This window comes from Drosophila kikkawai, chromosome 2L (assembly GCF_030179895.1).
Source record: "Drosophila kikkawai strain 14028-0561.14 chromosome 2L, DkikHiC1v2, whole genome shotgun sequence".
In the NCBI taxonomy this organism is placed as follows: Eukaryota; Metazoa; Arthropoda; class Insecta; order Diptera; family Drosophilidae; genus Drosophila; species Drosophila kikkawai.
The window spans coordinates 11,078,995-11,098,343 of record NC_091728.1 but is presented as its reverse complement, the minus strand read 5'-3'; the positions used below and the strand labels follow the sequence as shown (position 1 = coordinate 11,098,343).

Below are 19,349 nucleotides of genomic sequence, written 5' to 3'. Positions count from 1 at the left end.
TGTTGTGCCTTTTATAATAGCCAGGGATGTGCACAGACAAATGTAAAAAACACGTGCTGGGTTTCACACGAAGAGCGAACTTTGGGAAACGGAGCAATAAATCATTTTATATATATGTTCAACTTTTTTCAGTGTGCATACAATTATTAAAGCAAATAAAGCCCAGAAATCCGAAATTGTGAAATTCTAATCTATTTAATTTTCGGGGAACTGTTTATACATTGCAGAAAATCGTTCAACTTTTTGGTAAATACGTTAGAAATAGAAGTGACAAGTAGTGGAAATTTAAGTAATTTGTTAATAAACCTAAAAAACTAGTTAAAAATAAATAAAAAAAAATATAAAATAAATTTATTTATTTAAAAAATTGAAAACAAAACACATTTGTGTCCCAAAGATCCCTCATAATTTTGATTGAAATATACAAAAACATACAAAACCTGTACCATTGGTAAAAGTCTACTAATATAATGATTATTTTACTCTTCTTCTCTGATATTTAGCAGTCAAGTCAATCTACCAGAGAGGCAATATTGCAATTAAATGCTAATAATATTTTCAACTACAATAAGTCACTCATGAACGGAGCTGAGTTCAATAAATTCGAAACTGGAATAACTTTAAGCCGCTGTCCAAAGGGAAAAGTGGCAGGCAGCCGGCAACTGGCAACCGGCAAACAAATAAAACCCAAACATGCCGACAAATATTGCAGCTCTCAAAAGTACGCAATCATTTATTGAAATTTTCAGCAGTCAAGCGGCGATTTGTGTTTGCCAATGAATCCTTGTGCACACACTCCCGGGCAGGGCATATCGGAGATTGGGGAACTGCAATTAACTAACACACAAACGTTGGGCAAAACAAATTTTGGGAGGAGGACATTGACGAGTCATAAACGGAGCTTGCATGATTTGGTCAGTTGATTAATATGCGAGCTGTAATCATGACTCAAAGTGTGAGGGATCGTCGGGACTGAAGCCTGTGTGCATCGATTGCCGAGTATGAGCAAACACCAATGACACAAATCCCGAGATGCGTAATGAGAATTTCAATTTCGAAGTGTGCCTCCAACCGGCTCAAGTCTCAGCATTTTTAAATTAAGCCCAAAAGGCGGCAGTGACATCCGCTGCTGGCGCCCGACTCGTTTGCATATTAAATCTGAGCCGAAGCTGCTTCCCCCCCGATTTTAATTAGTTTTAACCCGCGCCAAAAATGATCCAAGCTGACAGCCGTGACCAGAATCACGCAGGCAGGGCGGCTTCGTCTTCGCCTGGCCTGCTCTTTAAGTCCGGTTTAAAGTTGGCGGCGGGACTACTGTCTAACAATAGGAACAAATGTGAGTGGGAAGGAAAAACATGTTCCAATACTAGGATGCACATAAACACACCCAGCCGAGGCATAAATACGGGCATATCGGCGATGGTCGCTCTCATGTTGGCAAACATATGAAATGGCAACGTCGTCAGCGTTGATTATTATCAAACAGACAGCGAAGAAAGACGAAAGACAGTTGTCGACAGCATCAACAACAAGATTCGTTAAGTTCCGGAGTCAAAGCCAAATAGAGCGAAAGGCCACGACCAGGATAACACCCTAACCAGGCAGTGGCTAATATCGAAGAGATCTCTTTGACATCGGGGAAAAAATAATGTAATGATTGGACACTAATATAACAATATAACAATATATTTGAAATTTAAAGATGTTAACCCTAAATTCTCTACTATGAATGCCATTCGAGCATGCCCGACCGGAAGCTGGGCATTACCAGACACCCAACGGTCGCAGGGCACTTGGACTGGCTCGTAAAGTCAAACGATGTGAAGACTCTGCACAAACACCCCATCTCGCCCATCCCCGTCCACAGGCACATATGTGCGACCTGTCAGTTACACGGACAGAGAGCCGTTCCTCGGGAGCGAACCCCTGCGGCCGCCCCGGCTATCTTGCACCGTTTTATCGGCAAAGCTCCCCTCACTGCGGCTTTTATTTGTCAAACAAAGTATTTTTATTGGCTTTTTTAGGAAGCTCAGCCCCTCGGCCGAAGAAGTCAGCTGACGGCCCGGCCTGACAGAAGCTGGAGGGGATCGTGGGGAATATAGCCTGGAATGGCCAGGAGCAGTGGCAGTGGCAGAGGCAGGAAGCGGAGGCGCGTGCTCCTTGTCTGCTAAATACTCGACACTTGGTATGTGATTGAAATAATGCCTGGCGATAATCCGTGCCTTATTAAATGGTCCCGGCAACACATTGGCAGTCTGACTCCACTGGATTTGGGTCTGGCAGGTGACTAAACTCGTCGTATGCCTACATTTGGGCCCGTCCCAAATTAAAATCTGTTGCTGCGACACTTTGACAGCCGTTCGCCTTTCGATATATCACCTCTGCTTATCAATAACTCATCTGAAAATGAATAGCCTAAAGTGTCCATCTAGTGGGCTCGATAAAACTTTAATGAAAAGCACCTTACCACCGCTTGCCGGCAACCTTTATGTTGCTCAAACAAACTGTAAACGCTGACAAAGTGTTTATTAACAGCATTTAACTTGTGGCTTGAATATAAAATAAGCTTAGCGGCAACAACTTTTTGCATTATGGCCAGGAATTAGCAAATACAAAGAGATAACAAGAACGAGGTCAGGAAGCCAAGGCTTCTATACCCTTACGGAATACCTAAAATCGAGAGGCATTAAATTAATCTGGGAAATATGTATGAAATGTTTAAATAATTATAAAATATACAGTAAGCTGTGATCATCCTTAAGATAGAAAATAATAGAGTCTTCTTTGTCAAAACCCTTTTAAACTTTAGTTGTAAAAATACAAGAAAAGGAGCTTGAATAAGTTTCAAGTTGACAGCTATAAAACTCTGCGAGTTAGTCTCTTAAAATCAGGTGGACTTCAGTGACTACCCACAAAAAACTGCAGAACTCTGTGAAAGGGCATCAAAATGAACACCGAGGCGGGGAAAAAATTAAATGCAAACAACGAAATTGGGTGGCAGGCTGCTCAGATACGAAAATGCGTCAATAAAGGGCAGATTCGATTAACTCGCGATTGGGAAACGGGGAGAGGGCGGGAGATTAGGACTCAATACGCCGGAATCCAATCAGAGCCCCAAATGGGCGCGGAAGGGAGTTGACATTGAAAATTAGGTAAATTACCGCATGGGGCGGTTGCCACGCTCTGATGTGCTGCCCCCTGCCGCCATATATCTTGGCTGCATTTGTAACCAGTGCCTACACAGCCGCGACACACCGCAAATTTCACTGCGGGAGGGAAACTTATGAGTTATGCGACCCCACACACAGAGCAAACATTAAAAATTCGATTATCTACAGGCAGGCATGTTGCCTGATTTAATGACTGATTGGTGCATATATATAAAAACGTTCTTTTCCTCTTCTTTTTTTATGGTAGCCCACCCTGGAGTGAGCTTCGTCACCTAGTAGTCACAGGTCGGTCACTCCATCAGGAGGTCAAAATCTGAACCCCACCACTGTGTCCATTAGTGTGCTCTGAACAGCCAAGCACACACACACACACTTTCATATCCGAAGCGCTGTCGGCGATAAAGTTAATTTGCTGATTACAAAGTAACCTCTTCGCAATAATTTATGAGACAAGGTGTATGCCGCTGTTGGGCAGTCAGTGGTGGATATTACAACCGAACACCGTATACCCTATATTTATATGCTATCGTCCTGTGAATATATACAACAGATGTTGGATAAATGCCTTAAATTGCTGTTAATATTATAATCACTGGTTTTTGGAGCATATTACACCTTCCAGAAGACCTAAATATATTCAGATTCTTTGAAAATATTTATGGATATTTTATTAAATAATTTTTTGGACAAATAAATATAGAAAGCAGGTTAATAAATCTGCACGCTGGTATCTTATTTTTGGACATGGCTAGATCAACTCGGCTGTTGATGCTAATCAAGAAGGTATGTGCTGTATATATGACTCCTTTACAACCAAATTAGTTATATTAAAATACCCTGTCAGCGTATAATAAAAAATGCCGGAAAAAAGTAAAGCCTGCCAAAGACATGTCCTGACCACGCAACTCTCCACATTGTTGTCCTTGGCCTGTGAGGCCTGTGTTGAACGAAAGGACAACAGTGCCCACCTAAATATATAGAAACGGGTTGTCGCAGATCTCTGTTTAGATTTTATTAGCCCAAGGCACGTGGGCGTAAAAAATCCAAGACCGCTTAAAAAATTAATTTCTTAAATCAAATTTAAAGCATTTTTACTCTGCAAAATACTCGAACCTTTTATCAAGACTAGTTTAGTTAATTAAAAAAAATATAACTTACTTAAAAGTTCTAGTTTATAAGCACCTTGGCTGCTAATTTTAGTTGCTTTAATCTTAGTTAGAGATTCAAGACATATTAATATGAGCCAGCAAATCAAGAAAGAGCCTTCTGTTTGCTTTAAAATGAATCCCAGCTGTGCTATTTCTTTGATACGTTTTCTTTTTACTCGATATCCCTCGAGTCCGGTGTACCTTCACCTGAACCTGACCATAACCCTAGATTGTGGAAGCAGTTGCTTTCTTTTTTTTGTTTTTCTCGTTCAAGATAAAAACTCGCAACACTCGCAACAATGGCAGCAACAACAACTGCCACTAAACTGTTCAAAAATTCAAGCACAAATATTTGTTTCTTGGTCTGTTTGCTTGCTTGTTTGTAAAACTAATGAAATTTTTGCCATATTCGCCAGGCGGCATCCAACCCAAAGCGAAAAAACATAAAACTTGACCGCAAAAAAAAAAAGTAAAAAAAAAATTAAAAGAAGAACCCAAAAAAATTAACGCCACCTTGGAAGCCAGGCATCAGGAAGGGCAAGGAGAAGCGAAAGAAATATTAGACAAAGATGGCAGCGGGCTCGAAATCAGGAGGCAGAGTGAAAAATACAAAGCTAGCGGGCAAAGTCGGAGCGCGCCAGCCAGATTATTATGTCAAGTCACGTTTATGAGAGTAATTTCGACAAGACAACCCACCCGCCTCTGCTGGGGCCAGGACCATCTGTATGGAGCTCCGGAGTCCGGAGTCCGGACCGCGGCCCACATCCGGAGGACGCTTGTTAAACGGGGAACGCGACATTGCAGCAGTTAAGACACCGCTCGCGGCCAGTCAATAAACCGTTAAAACCTCACTAGGAGCACAGCGGCAACGAAGATATATATTTTGGATGCCGCAGTGCAACTCTTCTTCAGTTTAAAGGAGGCCCGAAACCATATATCTGGAATTTGGCGATTAAGATTTTGTTTTTAGTTACATTCTTACAAAAAGTATTCCATTGAAAATAAAAAGGTTGTATTTACATCTCTTACAAGACTCATTAATTAAATAATCACTGTTCGTAATTATTAAACTCTTAAATATAGTACTTATTTCAAGATTCGATTACATAAACCCTTAAACGTAATTGGTTTTATCTGAATCATATATTATTTGCCTAAGTACAGACTTGATAAGCCTATTAATAAAGTAGATAGCAGTAAAACTTATTAGAATTGGCACACTATTCAAAAAAAACATGATTTCTTTAAGGCATAAATAACTCTACAAATGCCAATATAAGTCAAACTAAAACTTGAGATATAAGTATAGTATATTAAATTAATATGTAAAACTCTGAAATTCAAGATCTTTAATATTCGCAATGTTTTTCATGCTGACTAGTGTCCATATTATCCATAAAAGCTTCGTAATAGTGGTAGTTTACTATCAGTTCTCAAAGCGTTACCATGCGTTTAGTGTGGTTTTACCTGGTCATTTTTTGCCTTATAGATTTCACCACGCAGTCAGATGGCAACGGTTTGGTAAGATACAAAACCTTTAGACATTAAAAAAAAGAGAATATATTACTTAAATACCCATAGATTTCAACAAGTCCTACCTCAAGCCAAGAGGAAGTGAACAGGTAAGAATATATTCGTTGTAAACACAAGCTAATACGAGTTATAATACCAGGCAGAAACTGGAACTAGATGCGATATACAAAGAAGCTTTGTCCAAAATCAACGACAATCCCAGTAGTCAGAGTATCTCCCATATCGTCCAGCAGATTATCGAATTGAATGCAACAGGGCTTTCCCAGTCATATCCTTCGCAATGTCCCACTCAGTCCACATCCCACGGCATTTACACAGTTCAAGTGTCGGGACTGGATCCTTTTCAGGTGTCGTGCGATGCCAAAATTGCCGGTCCTGGCTGGGCTGTGATTGCCCGTCGCACCAGCAATAAATTGAATTTCTTTCTCAATTGGGAGGAATACAAGAATGGATTTGGCGATCTCACAAAAGACTTCTTCATTGGATTAGATAAACTGCACGCCATAACCAAGTCGCAGCCCCACGACCTGTACATACACCTGGAGGACTTTGAGGGACAGACGCGCTATGCGCATTACGATGACTTTTTCATTGAAAGCGAAAACCAATTTTATGCAATGACAAAGTTGGGCAGATTTACTGGAGATGCCGGCGACTCCCTGGTCCAGAACAAGAACCAAAACTTCTCCACCTACGATAGAGACAACGATGCGTGGGATAAGAACTGTGCCGCAGAGTACATGGGTCCTTGGTGGTACATCAATTGCACCAATAGGTAGTAATACTAATAACTAAATGATTTATATTACACTCTAAAGAAATTGCTTTCTTTCAGTAATCTTTTCGGCCTGTATCTCCACGGAGACGAAGGTGAAATTTTAAAGTGGAAAGGGATGGTTTGGCACTCTTGGCGAGAGGAGGACTATTCGTATAAAGTGATGCAAATGATGGTTCGACCCAAATGCCTCTGTTCAATGAAGAAGTAGATTGAATGGTTTGTATTCGAAAATTGAATACAAGGTTCGACGGCAACGAAAGCGCACCAAGTGGACAGCAGCAGCGAAACATCGATTTTTCATGCCAACCTACTATAAACTTCCCTTCACAATTTTAAATTATTAAACGCACTCTATGTTGTATATCTTATAAAAATATGTCAAGCACCAGTATTTAAAATATTAATTAAAGATTTTTTAAAACATAAATAATAATAACATATGCAAATGTATGTTTTTCTACCCTACTTTAGAATTATGTATCTCGAAGATACTTTTTTCGTTGAGCTCATTCTACCACTACTGCATGTATCTTCCATTTCTATCGAATGTTCTATGTTCTATGTTAGCAATCTACTTGTTGTGTCCATGTTCCATGTTCTATGATTTCTATGTTTTAGTTGCTATGAAGTCTTTAGTAAACTTAAGTAAAGTAGTTCATTTTTGTCTACGTCCTTTGCTTCTATGTTCTGTGTCTATATCCTATGTTTTTCAAGTCTTATATATAAGTACAATTTGGCGCCTTGTTCTCCCTTATTCATAGTATTTTAGTCTATGTTCTATGTTTACCCTCGACTTTCCTTATCTTTTTCTTTCTAAAAGATATGTAAGTGCCCAAGAGCATGCGCATAAAGTCTCTCTAGGAAACCATAGCTACACTCAGGGAAAAAACGTGCTTAATATGAACTTTTAGAATTATTTACATTATTTTAATAACACTTTGTTTAAAAATTAAAACTTTTTGCTATAATATTATCTCAAGACCATTTTGTTCTTCTCTTAGAAACATTTTCTTTTCATTTTTTTCCAGACTATTTTGGTTATTTATTAAGATTCATATGACGGTATAATTAGTATAGAACTATTTAGGTTTCATTGTTTAAAGAAAAAACTCGCTAAAGCCTTTTATACTTACGCTTTTTATAAACGTAATTTACGGTCTTAAAGCAATGTGACACAATTTAAAACATAGTTAAGGGTAAAATGTATAAATATTAGTTGTTGTGCGTAAATAATTTCAGAGCTTACATTTGTACGTAAATGTAAATATTACTTCGAAGCCTGAAGAGCTTGAAAATAACATTCAACCTGTAGCAATAATCTTAGCTAACTCGAGAATGAGGGTTGTCCTCACCAGTAAAAGCTTTGTTATTTGAAAAAAAAGCTAGAACAGTTAATAAATAAATTCCTATGTAAAAGTGAATTAAATTTTAAAGTGGTCTTATATTTAATTAGTTCTATTAATTTATTTATTAAGTCCACCTCTTGCTCGTTTCCAGTAGAATTGTGGGACTTTGAAGAGTGCAAAGAACATAAACTCTATAAGACTGATAATTGAGCAGCCTAAGCAAAGCTGACAAATTCCGCCAAAGGAAACTGTAGGAAGTAATCAAAATAATATAATAAAATATACAAAACCACGCAACATACCGATCAAATCCACCCAGGTGTAGATCAAGTTTGTCTTGTAGACCAGCATCGATGGTTTCTTGAAGTACACATTGAGCCACGTGTTCCTGAGGCGGCTCGAGTTGGCCTGCAGCCAGGGCTGCTGGACGCTCTTGCGCATGTCAGTCACCAAGGTCAGGGATTTGCAGTTGTGCAGACATTCGCACAGCAGACCCGCTTCCTCTCGGTGGACGTACGGGTGCTCTCCCACCTGCTCGAAGTTCTGCAGGAGGTGATTGTGGGAGGACAGGCAAGGCAGGTCTTTTAGCCTGCAGGCGGCGTACTCGGAGGGCGGATAGAACAGATCCAAAGTGCAGTTGCAGTAGCGCAGCAGATATCGCTGCTGGCACTCGGCCATGCAGTTCTCCAGCATGTACTTCTGCCCCTCCAGGGTCTGAAAGTGCTCGCTGTCCTGCTCGTAGTCCTTCACGCAACGCCGCCACCGCGAGGACAGACTCAAGGTACTGTCGTCGAAGTAATGGTACACTGCTGTGACGGCCACATTGGTCCGGTAGTGGGGTACAACTTCAATATCGAAGCCGAACCACACGTCGGCCTCCACCACGTTCAGCTGAGGAATTGGAATTGAAATTTGGAGCCCAGATTTCAAGGAGCCTTACTACTCACCAGAAATCCTTTTTGACCCCTGTTGCCCGGAGCATGGCTGTCTTCTTGAAGCTGTAGCCGGAGAAGCAGCCCCGTGTTTATGCCAGTATCCGTTCCCCTTCGCTGCTCCAGCTCATTGAAGGCCAGGCATAATCCCAAAGGCAGCCGGCGGGGTCTGAAGATCTTACAGCAGTCCCGGGGCGCTGTTTGCCAGTGGCAATCCGCTAGAATTTCGTCACACCTCCAGGACAACTCCGTAACAATCTGGGTAAAGTTAAGGTGATTCAGGTCGTCCAAGTACTCACCCTGCAGGGAATCGAAAACGTTGAACTGATGGAAGCTCAAGCCGTCGTAGGCAGTGAGAATGCGCTCGAAAAGAACCTCTTGGGTCGGCGTAATGTTGTATTGCAGCTTGACCTCCGGTAGCCGAGACCAGTTCAGTCGGTTTCTGTTGCAGATGATGACCACCGGAAAGGCGATGTGATGTATGGAGGCGTGCGAATGGGCCACAATGGTCTTGAACTGCTTGCTGTGGTACCGCTCGCCCAGCAGATAGCTCACGTAGACGAGTACCGAGCAAGCAGAGATCAGGGCGAGGGACCACAGGAACCTGGCAAGGGTAAACTGCCGGTGATATCACTCGGAGTTCCTATGTTACTTGCTTTTCTTACCTCATTCGTCTGCGCATTGTAGGCAGAAAGAGCAAATATAGCCCATGAATATGGGATCTGGTGATGTAGCCCTCGAGAAGATCCATCCAGGCTGTTTTTTTCTCCATTTTAAGTTCTTTTGAGGGATACCTCTTCCACCAGGCATCAGCAGGCAGTACCCTCTTGACTTTAGCAACGGGTCGAATAAACATAGTGTAGTTTGAGCTTCACAAGAGGGTCAAGGCTTTTATAGCAAACCAAGCATAGATCTATTTGGTTTTAGGGTAATATAAGGGTATGGTTAATACATAAAACGTTTTCAAGAGTTTCCGGTTTATACACATTATAATACATATCTTAAATTTAAAATATGTACGGATTTGTATAGGAGTTTAGAGAGCCTGATCATGAATATCTATAGCAACGATATATAAAATTACAAGGAATATTCCGCCTTAGCAACGACAGGTTAGTGTATTCGTAGTTCTCATAGTGACAAAACCCCTTCAGTGACCTGATTGGAGGTAATTTCTAATCAGTGTTTGCAAATCATTTGCGATAGATAGCATTCAATTGAACTTATTTCGGTGCCAATTAGTTTGACACATTTAGCTGGCTGTTGGGGGATGCAAATCGGGTCAAATCTCCAGAGAATACTGGGTCGATTGGCGTGACCTTTGGGCTGACAGCCCATAGCCTTATGGCTTATGGGCGCCAAGCACGTCAGATCCAGGCAGTTCTGGGACATGACAAGGCGTTAATCGGGACCTAATTACCGGCTGCATTCTGGCACGCATATTGGAGAGTAAGTATAAAAGTCCTGAGAGTCCAGCGACCAGACTTAGTCCGGAACCGTCATGACGTTAGTCTACTTTTCATCAGCAAGCCAGGCACCGCCATCGCTGCCGCGTCGCTATGCCCATAAGCTGGCCCAGTCCGCCTGGCAGCTGGCCCTGCGGTTCGGTAGACGGACAACCATACACGGCCTGGACAGGCTCCTCAGCGCCAAGGCGAGTCGGTGGGAGCGCTTTGTCTGGCTGTGCACCTTCATCAGTGCATTTCTGGGAGCGGTATATGTGTGCCTGATACTCTCGGCCCGCTACAACGACGGTCACTTCCAGACGGTGGTGGACAGCACGCGCTACCCGGTGTACCGCATACCCTTCCCGGTGATTACGATCTGCAACCGGAACCGGCTCAACTGGCAGCGCCTGGCCCAGGCCAAGTCCAGATTCATGGCGAATGTCAGCGACACTGCCCTGCTGGCGCTGTTTGAGCGCATCTTGGGCAGTTACGACGATGCCTACTTCGGCCACTTTCAGTCCTTCGAGAGGCTGCGCGGCCAGCCGACTGAGCTACTCGGCCACATCAACTTCAGCCAGGTGGTGGACTTTATGACATGGCGCTGCGACGAAATGCTCACGGACTGCATGTGGCGACACTTCCAATACAATTGCTGCGACATCTTCTCGAAGAGACGCAGCAAGAACGGGCTGTGCCTGGCCTTCAACACCGTGGAGACTGACGAGGGCCGGCGTATGCAGCTGCTGGATCCCATGTGGCCCTGGCGCACAGGATCGGCGGGTCCCATGAGCGGCCTTTCTGTGCGGGTCCTGATCCAAGCCAGCAAGCACTGGCCGGGCAGGCACAATGAGAAGGGCATCGATGTCATGGTCACCGAGCCGTTCGTGTGGCACAACAATCCGTTCTACGTGCCCGCCAATACGGAGACGGCGTTGGAGATAGAGCCCATCATCTACTTTTACGACAATGACACGCGAGGTGTTCGCTCCGACCAGCGGCAGTGTGTGTTCGATGTGAGTGAATGGCGAGCGTAAACGAAGCAACTAGAATTCGCTCTTTAAGATCACTTTAGGCTCCAAAAAAGGAGCTTCCCTACTCCTTCCAGTTGCTTCTTACTCCAACCTTTAACTCAATCAAATGAATCCCGTAATTTGCACATATTTTCATACTGACTGAATCCTAGGATGAGCACAACAGCGACGACTTCAAGTCCCTGCAGGGCTACGTTTACATGATTGAGAATTGCCAATCGGAGTGCCATCAGGAGTACTTAGTGCGCTACTGCAATTGCACAATGGACTTGCTTTTTCCACCGGGTAAGCACGTTTCGCCCAACCGCAGCACTGCCTTTCGAACTCACCCCAACCTCTAATCCTTCTGCAAAGGCCAATATCGGTCATGCCGGTCGCAGGATTTGCTCTGCCTGGCGGAGCACAATGGTAAGTGGGAAGTGGCCAAAGCCCCCATCCCCGTGGCTCATAACCTTCATCCGCAGACCTGCTCTCGTACTCCCACCAGCCGGGCGAGAAGGGCTTTGTCCGGAATAATTTCGAGGGGATGGTCTGCAAATGCTTTCGGAACTGCTACTCTTTGAACTACATCAATGATGTCCGTCCAGCTTTTCTGCCGCCGGACGTTTATGGCAACTCCTCATATGTCGATTTGGACGTGCATTTCCGCTTCGAGACCATTATGGTCTACCGAACGAGTCTCGTCTTTGGCTGGGTAGACTTGATGGGTCAGTATACCAATTTCATCACTACTTAATAAATAAATTGATTTCATCAGTTTATCAGTTAAACAATGTATGCTTAGCTAACCATTTCATCTCAATTGTACTAATTATCTAATTACTTGTCTATTTAGTTTACCTGGCATGGTAACTTAAACAATTTCCGACAAACTCATAAACAAAACCTTACTTAATATAGATTGATTAGATTAAATCTGAAGGCAACCACTTCTTGTTGATGTTTCCACAGTTAGCTTCGGTGGCATCGCTGGACTTTTTCTTGGCTGTTCCCTTATTAGCGGCATGGAGTTGGCCTACTTTCTGTGCATTGAGGTGCCGGCCTTTGGCATTGACGGTCTGCGCCGTCGCTGGCAGAACATGGCCACAACCACGCCCACACAAACGCTGAGCTTCCGCCAAAATACGCCCAGTCAGCTGATGGAAAACTACGTAATGCAGCAGAAGGCGGAGCAGGCGCGCCGGCAGAAGGCCAACTTTCAAAATTGGCAACGCCTAACGTTCGCCCATAAGCATGTTATTAGCAAGTGAATAATGCGACCCAATAAAATATGTATTTGCAGGGAATCATTGACGGCAAAAGGTCCGACTAAGTGGCTGCCGGGTTGATAGTTGGCATACCCAGCTGCCACCGAGTCAACAAACAAATTGTGCTCATTTTTCAGGCTCGCAATTGTCAGCAACCCCTCCAAAGAGGCGTCCTGCCCAGACACCCAAGAAATTGAGTGTGTCTGCCGGTTGGCTACAACCACCTCCCTTCGGGCTCTGGTTGCGGTTCCTGGCCGCACGTTGACAGCTTCATTGCCAGACATTGTTAATCAAAATTGAGGTTAAGTCGTGCCCCCGAAGCCGGTGGCCTCTGTGGGAAATACTTTGCCGGAAGTTTATTGAGACATTTACTTGGCCCATGGCCGACCCAGCCCCTGAAACCCAAAAGGCGGTTACGCTGCAATTAAGTTGAGTTTGTATGTTGGGCAAGGCTTGTGTCATGGTAGCTCGAGTCTTAATTTGTATAAAACCCACCAATTGGGAATAGCCTCCATTCATTTTTGTTTTGTGAGTAATATTCATACATTTTTTATTTATTTAAGAGTTGTTTCTTACTTGTCAAACCTTGTATGTATATTTTTAGCAAGACGTGCTTGTGTACTTAATATTTTGACCATTCAAAAGACTAACTATCTTTGCTATCATAAAAGTTGACCTAGGAAGGCTTATGCTATCCAAACTTATTCACATCTATCCAAGATAACCCGTAACAATGTCTGCGCTGTATGGGCTTCTCATCCCATTTTCCCAACTAGTGTCATAGGAGCAAACCATAACGTTCGCTGTGGGGAATTAAATTTAAAAATATCACATTTGATTTGTGTCAAATCTATTCAATGCCAACACTGGAGGGCAGATAAGTGGCGTTAGTTCGGGACTGGTAAAATATTTACGCTGTCAGCGCACAGTTGATGAAGTCAACTTGTCAAACAGTGTTGGCTGCTGCATTTGCCGGAATGTGGAACACACGGCAGCAGTCTAAGGGGCCGGGGATTGGCCAATAAATGTCAAGGCAGCCTTTTCCTGTCGGTTTGCGGCCCGACGTGGAAGTGGAAGTCTTTGTTCCCAGAACATTGACACAATTTGACAAGACGGCGACGCATTCACATTATCATTCACAACTTCTTGTGGCTAAGGCAATGCAGTGAATTCTGTTAAGGTAACGAACTTTGATTTTCAGAGTTAATTTTAAAAACTAAAACATTAAAGTTAATATGAATTATTGGTGATTATAATTAAAAAGTTAGTTACCTATTTTTGTTAAGATTATAAAGAAAAGTGCAACACGAGCAAAAGCCACCTTTGTTTATCCTAACTTTATCCCTAAATGCACATTCAAAAGCCATAGACTCTTTTCTCAAAAGGACAATGTATTCCACAAATCTTGAAAAGCCAAATTGTTCTAATACATATTGACCCTTCTATTGGCATATCTGGCTTATAAGACGGCATTTCCTGCTACCTAATCGGCTTACTCAGCTTGGAAAATGTATTTGAACAAAGTTGCATTTTCAAGATGCACACAAAAGGAAAAGCTGCTGGCGAAATCAGCTTCGAAATATTTTACTTGCCTTCATCTCAAGTAAAAAATCAAGGACATCTGTTACGAGGCTGCTTCCCATTGTAAATGTGTGCGTTCCCAGTGGACACAAGATTAACTCTTATTTCATGCAGACACAGTCAGGAGAAGAATACTAAAATAGAAATAAAAGAAAATGTGTAATGATGCAGAGAAGTGAAGGTGGCTGACAAGGAAAAGAAAAAGAAACTGAATCAGTTCTACTTACTTAAAATAAGCAGAATTTTGGGTCTTAAAGAACCCGTTTGATGTAAAGGCAAGGCTTTGATCCTGATATATATTTGATCCCGATGTTTATATCATATTTATATTACCATGACTTTAATTCATCACCTTAAAACTTTTATGGTAAATTTAACGAGTCCTACGCATAGATCTCACCCTTAAAATAATCGCAGGAAAAGTTTTGCCTCTGACATTTTCCCCTAAACGATGGTGACGACTGTGAACAGTCGCTGACATTCCTTCGCCGGCATAAGGGCTTCTGATCCACCTTGCGGCACAGCATGCTGCTGCTCCAATGCAACAGCTATTAATTTTGCATTGTAGCTGGTGCGGATTTTGTGGCATTTGTGACATCCGTGCAATGAAGTTGTGCGAGGGTCGCCTCACCTTTCACTCTCTGGTGTCAAATGACTGCGAGTGTTTGCTCTGTCTAGACATTGTCTAGCTGCCATTATCAACACATTTATATGAAATTTAATATATAAACAGGCATAAATATGGCAAGTGAAATGACTTATCTTGGCTGTTAGGTGCTTCTGGGGTATTTTGCATTATTCTTTTTGGTATCTGCAAAGCCTTTGTCAACGTAACAAAAAAAAGAAGAAAATCCCTTACTTTTAATTTCTAATTTTATTCAGTCTAGAGTTGCTCTTAAAGCAGTAACCTTCGTCCTAAGCATGCTATTTTCCTATACAATTCAATATTTCTTGCTAACGCTTACTGTGAGAGAAAGGACGTAGCCAAAATTTATGAATTTTTATGGCTGCCACCCTTAGATTTAGCTACGTCTGTCAACTTAATGCCTCCTTCTCCTTGCGGCTTCTCTAGCCATTTTGGTCCGTTGCTTTTTGCACCTCAAAAGTAAAAGCCACACAAAAACCGACGTAGCACGCTTTCAACGTTCAATGTGTTTTGCATTCGTAAATAGTTATTTTTTCCACAAAAATCCTCCTTCTGGGCGAAGGTGGAGCAGCTGCCTTCGCCCTTCTCCGGCGGGCAGGCACGTTGTGGAGCGACTGACTGTCACCGGAAAGTTAATTTCGCGTTGTATTTATTATTTATGTGCATTACTTGGGCGCTCTTAGAGGATTTTCACTTACCTTCCTTGGGTTGGGAAGTTCTACTGATGGCGGTTTTTAGCAAGAAAAGCTCACCATCAAACATGTGAAGAATTTATTAAAGGGAAATACTGCTAGCTTATAAGTAAACATTACTAATGATTTTCCACTTTTTATCTTAATTGATTTTTAATTTAATTGAACTTTAAAAATTGAAATAAATACGTAAATGTGGTCTCTAGATGTCACTTACTCCGTCTCAAATTTGCCAATAAATTCTTATTTTATTTCTTGATTAAATTTAACATTATTTCTTGAAATTAAAGCGATGAAAACACCTTTTAAATTATCAATCAATCGATTTCTCCTACTCCTAAGTAAAATCTTTGTCAACGTTTTCCTCTGAGACGTGCTTAGTGACAAAAGCGATTCGATTGGGTTAATTGGCACGCAACAAAGCAAATCTTCGCTTCGATTATCTACTACTTACATAAATTCATATTAATTAACACTCATTTCAAAGTGAGCTGCCAGCTCTTGAAGTCAGAAGAAGGGAAAACTCGTTTGTTAACGTAATTACTTTGCAAATTTTGGTCTGTCAGTCTGTGGCTCCTTGTCGGTGTAAGGCCACGAGGCATGGATCCAGGAAAGGGTGCTAAAGTTGATGGAGGCGCTGGTGGGGAACATTTAAATTTACTTTAAATTAGAGCTCAAGTAGAGCGGAGTGCCGTGGCATCAGTTGGCCCAGCAGAAGCTGCCATCTGTCCTTGCGGCTGGCGAACAATGCGTCAAAGTGTTGTATGCAAATAGACAAGGTCGGGGGGCTCCTCCGAGTTCCCACTGAACCCTCTGGACGCTGTTCATCTTCGCTGCAAAATGGCGGTTGAGCTCGACGGACATGTTTGATTACAAGTGCATGTTGTGCATGTATCATCGCGGCAAAGCCCTGGCCATGGCTGGCAGGACAAGAGCTGCATATTAAATGCAGGACATTGCGGCTTGGCCAGATGCAGAACCTAGAGCGTTATGGCCAAAGTCACAACTGTACTATAGTAGGAATTTGCATTGGACTGATGAGGGATTGTTCCTGCACACAAGCTATATTTAATGCTATAAACCCAAGAAATCAATTATACGAAGACAAATAGCAAATTCTCCCAAAAATCACGAAAGTCCCTAAGAAATTACATTATATTTAAAATAAATAAAAGAAATAATAGCCTATTGTAAATACAAAAATTCTCCAAAAACAAATAATTACATCTTTTCCTAAATATTATTAATAAAATTGTCTGCAAACTACAGTGTTTCTATTATCTGCCAGACAAAATATTATAAATTCCCTCTTTAAGAGCATCAACTTACCAACACTTTCAAGGGCCTGGAGTTAAGAAGTTTATAAATAATCAATTAGGATTTCGCCCCGACTGCAATGCCCAGCAGACATTTGTGTTGGTTCACAGAGAATAACTATTAGCTTCGACTATTTTAGCCATTAGGCCACCTTTCTCGTTTTTGCTTGGCTAATCGCTTGACCTTTCCACTTGATATGCGAATAACCATTAAAAAATCGATTTGCCTTTTCCCAGGACTTCCTGTTATATGTTGTACCATTGTTGCTCCGTCATTGTCCTGGAAATTTCATCATATCAACATAAAAATACAAGGTTTATTAGTATTTCCTTGATCGTGCATCGGTTTGGGTTCCTCGTTTGTCTGCAAAGTTTTTGGGCCGTTGCCTACCTTCCGGCGTCTGTCTGTCTGTTATCAAACAACGTCCTGCCGAAGGCAATAAGTGTCATATGCCCCAATGGCAGCCACCGAACCTTTCCGGCAACACACTTCAAATGTCAGTTAATAAATTGCAAACGTTTTTCTGCGAATCGACAAACCAACTGCACTTAATGTCACCGCCATTCACACACACACACACGATACGATGCCTGTGCAGACAATGAAGTTGCCACTGTTGACATGGAGCGTGACAGTGTCGGGGTCCTGCGACCTGCAACCCGATGCCACGTCGCTTCGCTTCAGACATTAACAAATAAAGTGCGCTAAATTATATGTTCCTTGCGGGCGAATAAGAGGGAATTCCCTTTACCGTGCCCTCTCCGTAAACCTGTAAATAATACTGCAGGTTTCAACTGTAAAATGGCATCGTCTTCGTCTTTGTCGTCGACTAAGTTTTAATTACAAAAACAGTTACAACGACTCGAGGATCAGAAGAAAACCAAAAACCACGAACATTGTAGGTTCTTTCTCTGAATTAGTAATGATTTCAAGGTATTAGAAAAACTAGTTTTGAGGAAAGTGAGTAATTATAACAAGTTACACTTATTATTCATACCTTTTTTGTTGTGTCCCTCTTGTCAGTTTCCTACTCAAGATCAAGATATCAATTTCACCTTACTAGAATAAATATCTTTTTACTCTATACTCTCGAGTATAGCTTTTAGCCAACCTATTTGAAAACTTAATGATTAAAATTACCTAATACTCCAACTTTGGCAACAAATCCTTACCAGAACCATTTAATCTAATAAACGTTTAGCAATTAATACTAAATGCTTCAATTGTTGTGAGCTCGATTTGATAATGTTTTAATTTGTTCAAGAGTATTGAAGCAAACGCGATACAAATTCAATCTTTCCCTTTGACGGCACGCCAAGCAGGGAAAGTTCCCGTCATGCATGCAACTAAGCAAAGTTCAAGCTGACGCTGAATTGCACTTTGGCAACAAAACACGGGAAAAGTTTTCACCAGGTGCCTCAAGATGACCGTCGTCGTATCCTTTGCCATCGCTTTCTAGCATCCTGTCAGAGCAGTGTCGCCAGTTTAATGCCCTTGCTGGTTACTACAATTTTAACCAAAGGTTTGTAACGCCGCTGGGATTGGCAAACTGCAAAGGTATACAAACTTCTGCTTGTCAAAGTTCGATTCTTACCTTTATTGATGATTCTTAACAGCCTCTGGACTTCAAATACAACAACTAACGATAATTGCAGAGCTTTTCTAACGACAGCGGAAACCCAGAAACTTTTTCAATTAAATTGATTCTCTCCTACTGCTATCAATGCTATAAAAAATTGTTTCTCCAATGCGTTGACAATTAATTGCATTTTACCTTGTCTCACGTTTAATGAGCAGCCTTCTTAGCCTGTGTATAGGTGTGTGCCAGGCTTTGCAAAGTAACTAGCAGGTGTAAAAGACTATCCTACACGATCGCCCTTTTACGTGTCGCTGATTTGAAGTTGGCCAGCGAAAGAAAAGTTTAAAAGAAATTATATCTTTCTGTTTGGATTTGTAAAGTTCTTTTTGATGTTAACTTGCAAAAAGTTAAAAAACTTTCAAGACTACGGAGCTCTGTATTGTCGAGGGGATATTGCAATCGACCACAAGTCCTAATAAATATTTGTTTAGAAATAAAAATATATATTGTTTTTAGTGTTTTATATAGTGATGTAATTCGTCTTTTTTCCTATTAAAAAAAATGTAAAACTTATACTTTTTATAATAACTTTACCTAATAATGAATATACCCTTGGCTTTCCTCGGAATGGCTAGAAAATACTCTTCGTTTTCCAATCACTTTAGCACTGCCTTTATTTGTACTTCTTTCAGCAGATCGAACGTTAGTGTTTCAATAATTTCACCTGAACTTACGTAGCAATTGTTTCAGAGGTATTATTAATGGAGTTTTCAAATAGTTGACAAACCTGGCCAAAACTAATACTTTGTCACGGTCTTATTCTTGAGAATATACTTAAATGTTAAATTGTCAATCTTTAAATAATATCGAAATGGAATCGTCGGAATCCATCAGGTCCGAC

The 19,349-nt window shown here is 41.7% G+C and overlaps 3 protein-coding genes across 3 annotated transcripts; 2 read left to right on the top strand and 1 right to left on the bottom strand.

The window, feature by feature from the left end:
* Positions 1 to 5,764: 5,764 nt before the first annotated feature.
* LOC108082669 (techylectin-5B) lies at positions 5,765 to 6,965 on the top strand. Its single transcript, XM_017178166.3, has 4 exons — positions 5,765 to 5,839; positions 5,900 to 5,940; positions 5,991 to 6,626; positions 6,687 to 6,965. Exons 1-4 carry the CDS (start codon positions 5,765 to 5,767, stop codon positions 6,835 to 6,837), a joined length of 903 nt encoding a protein of 300 aa, XP_017033655.1. The 3' UTR covers positions 6,838 to 6,965.
* A 1,127-nt stretch (positions 6,966 to 8,092) lies between these two features.
* Positions 8,093 to 9,763, bottom strand: ppk14 (pickpocket 14). The gene is made up of 4 exons (XM_017178168.1): positions 9,573 to 9,763; positions 8,923 to 9,511; positions 8,278 to 8,866; positions 8,093 to 8,223 (listed from the first exon to the last, which is right to left on the bottom strand). Exons 1-4 carry the CDS (start codon positions 9,761 to 9,763, stop codon positions 8,093 to 8,095), a joined length of 1,500 nt encoding a protein of 499 aa, XP_017033657.1.
* A 645-nt stretch (positions 9,764 to 10,408) lies between these two features.
* ppk7 (pickpocket 7) lies at positions 10,409 to 12,636 on the top strand. Its single transcript, XM_017178169.1, has 5 exons — positions 10,409 to 11,368; positions 11,539 to 11,671; positions 11,741 to 11,794; positions 11,851 to 12,093; positions 12,338 to 12,636. The coding sequence occupies exons 1-5, from the start codon at positions 10,409 to 10,411 to the stop codon at positions 12,634 to 12,636; spliced, it is 1,689 nt and encodes a 562-aa protein (XP_017033658.1).
* Positions 12,637 to 19,349: the final 6,713 nt, after the last annotated feature.

Coding starts and splice junctions, on each gene's coding strand:
- LOC108082669 (XM_017178166.3), top strand. CDS start 5,765: ATGCGTTTAGTGTGGTTTTACCTGGTCATTTTTTGCCTTATAGATTTC. Junction 5,941..5,990: donor AGCCAAGAGGAAGTGAACAG/GTAAGAATATAT, acceptor TTATAATACCAG/GCAGAAACTGGAACTAGATG. Junction 6,627..6,686: donor TACATCAATTGCACCAATAG/GTAGTAATACTA, acceptor GCTTTCTTTCAG/TAATCTTTTCGGCCTGTATC.
- ppk14 (XM_017178168.1), bottom strand. CDS start 9,763: ATGTTTATTCGACCCGTTGCTAAAGTCAAGAGGGTACTGCCTGCTGAT. Junction 8,867..8,922: donor GGGGTCAAAAAGGATTTCTG/GTGAGTAGTAAG, acceptor CCAATTCCTCAG/CTGAACGTGGTGGAGGCCGA. Junction 8,224..8,277: donor CACCTGGGTGGATTTGATCG/GTATGTTGCGTG, acceptor TACTTCCTACAG/TTTCCTTTGGCGGAATTTGT.
- ppk7 (XM_017178169.1), top strand. CDS start 10,409: ATGACGTTAGTCTACTTTTCATCAGCAAGCCAGGCACCGCCATCGCTG. Junction 11,672..11,740: donor GGACTTGCTTTTTCCACCGG/GTAAGCACGTTT, acceptor CCTTCTGCAAAG/GCCAATATCGGTCATGCCGG. Junction 12,094..12,337: donor TGGCTGGGTAGACTTGATGG/GTCAGTATACCA, acceptor ATGTTTCCACAG/TTAGCTTCGGTGGCATCGCT.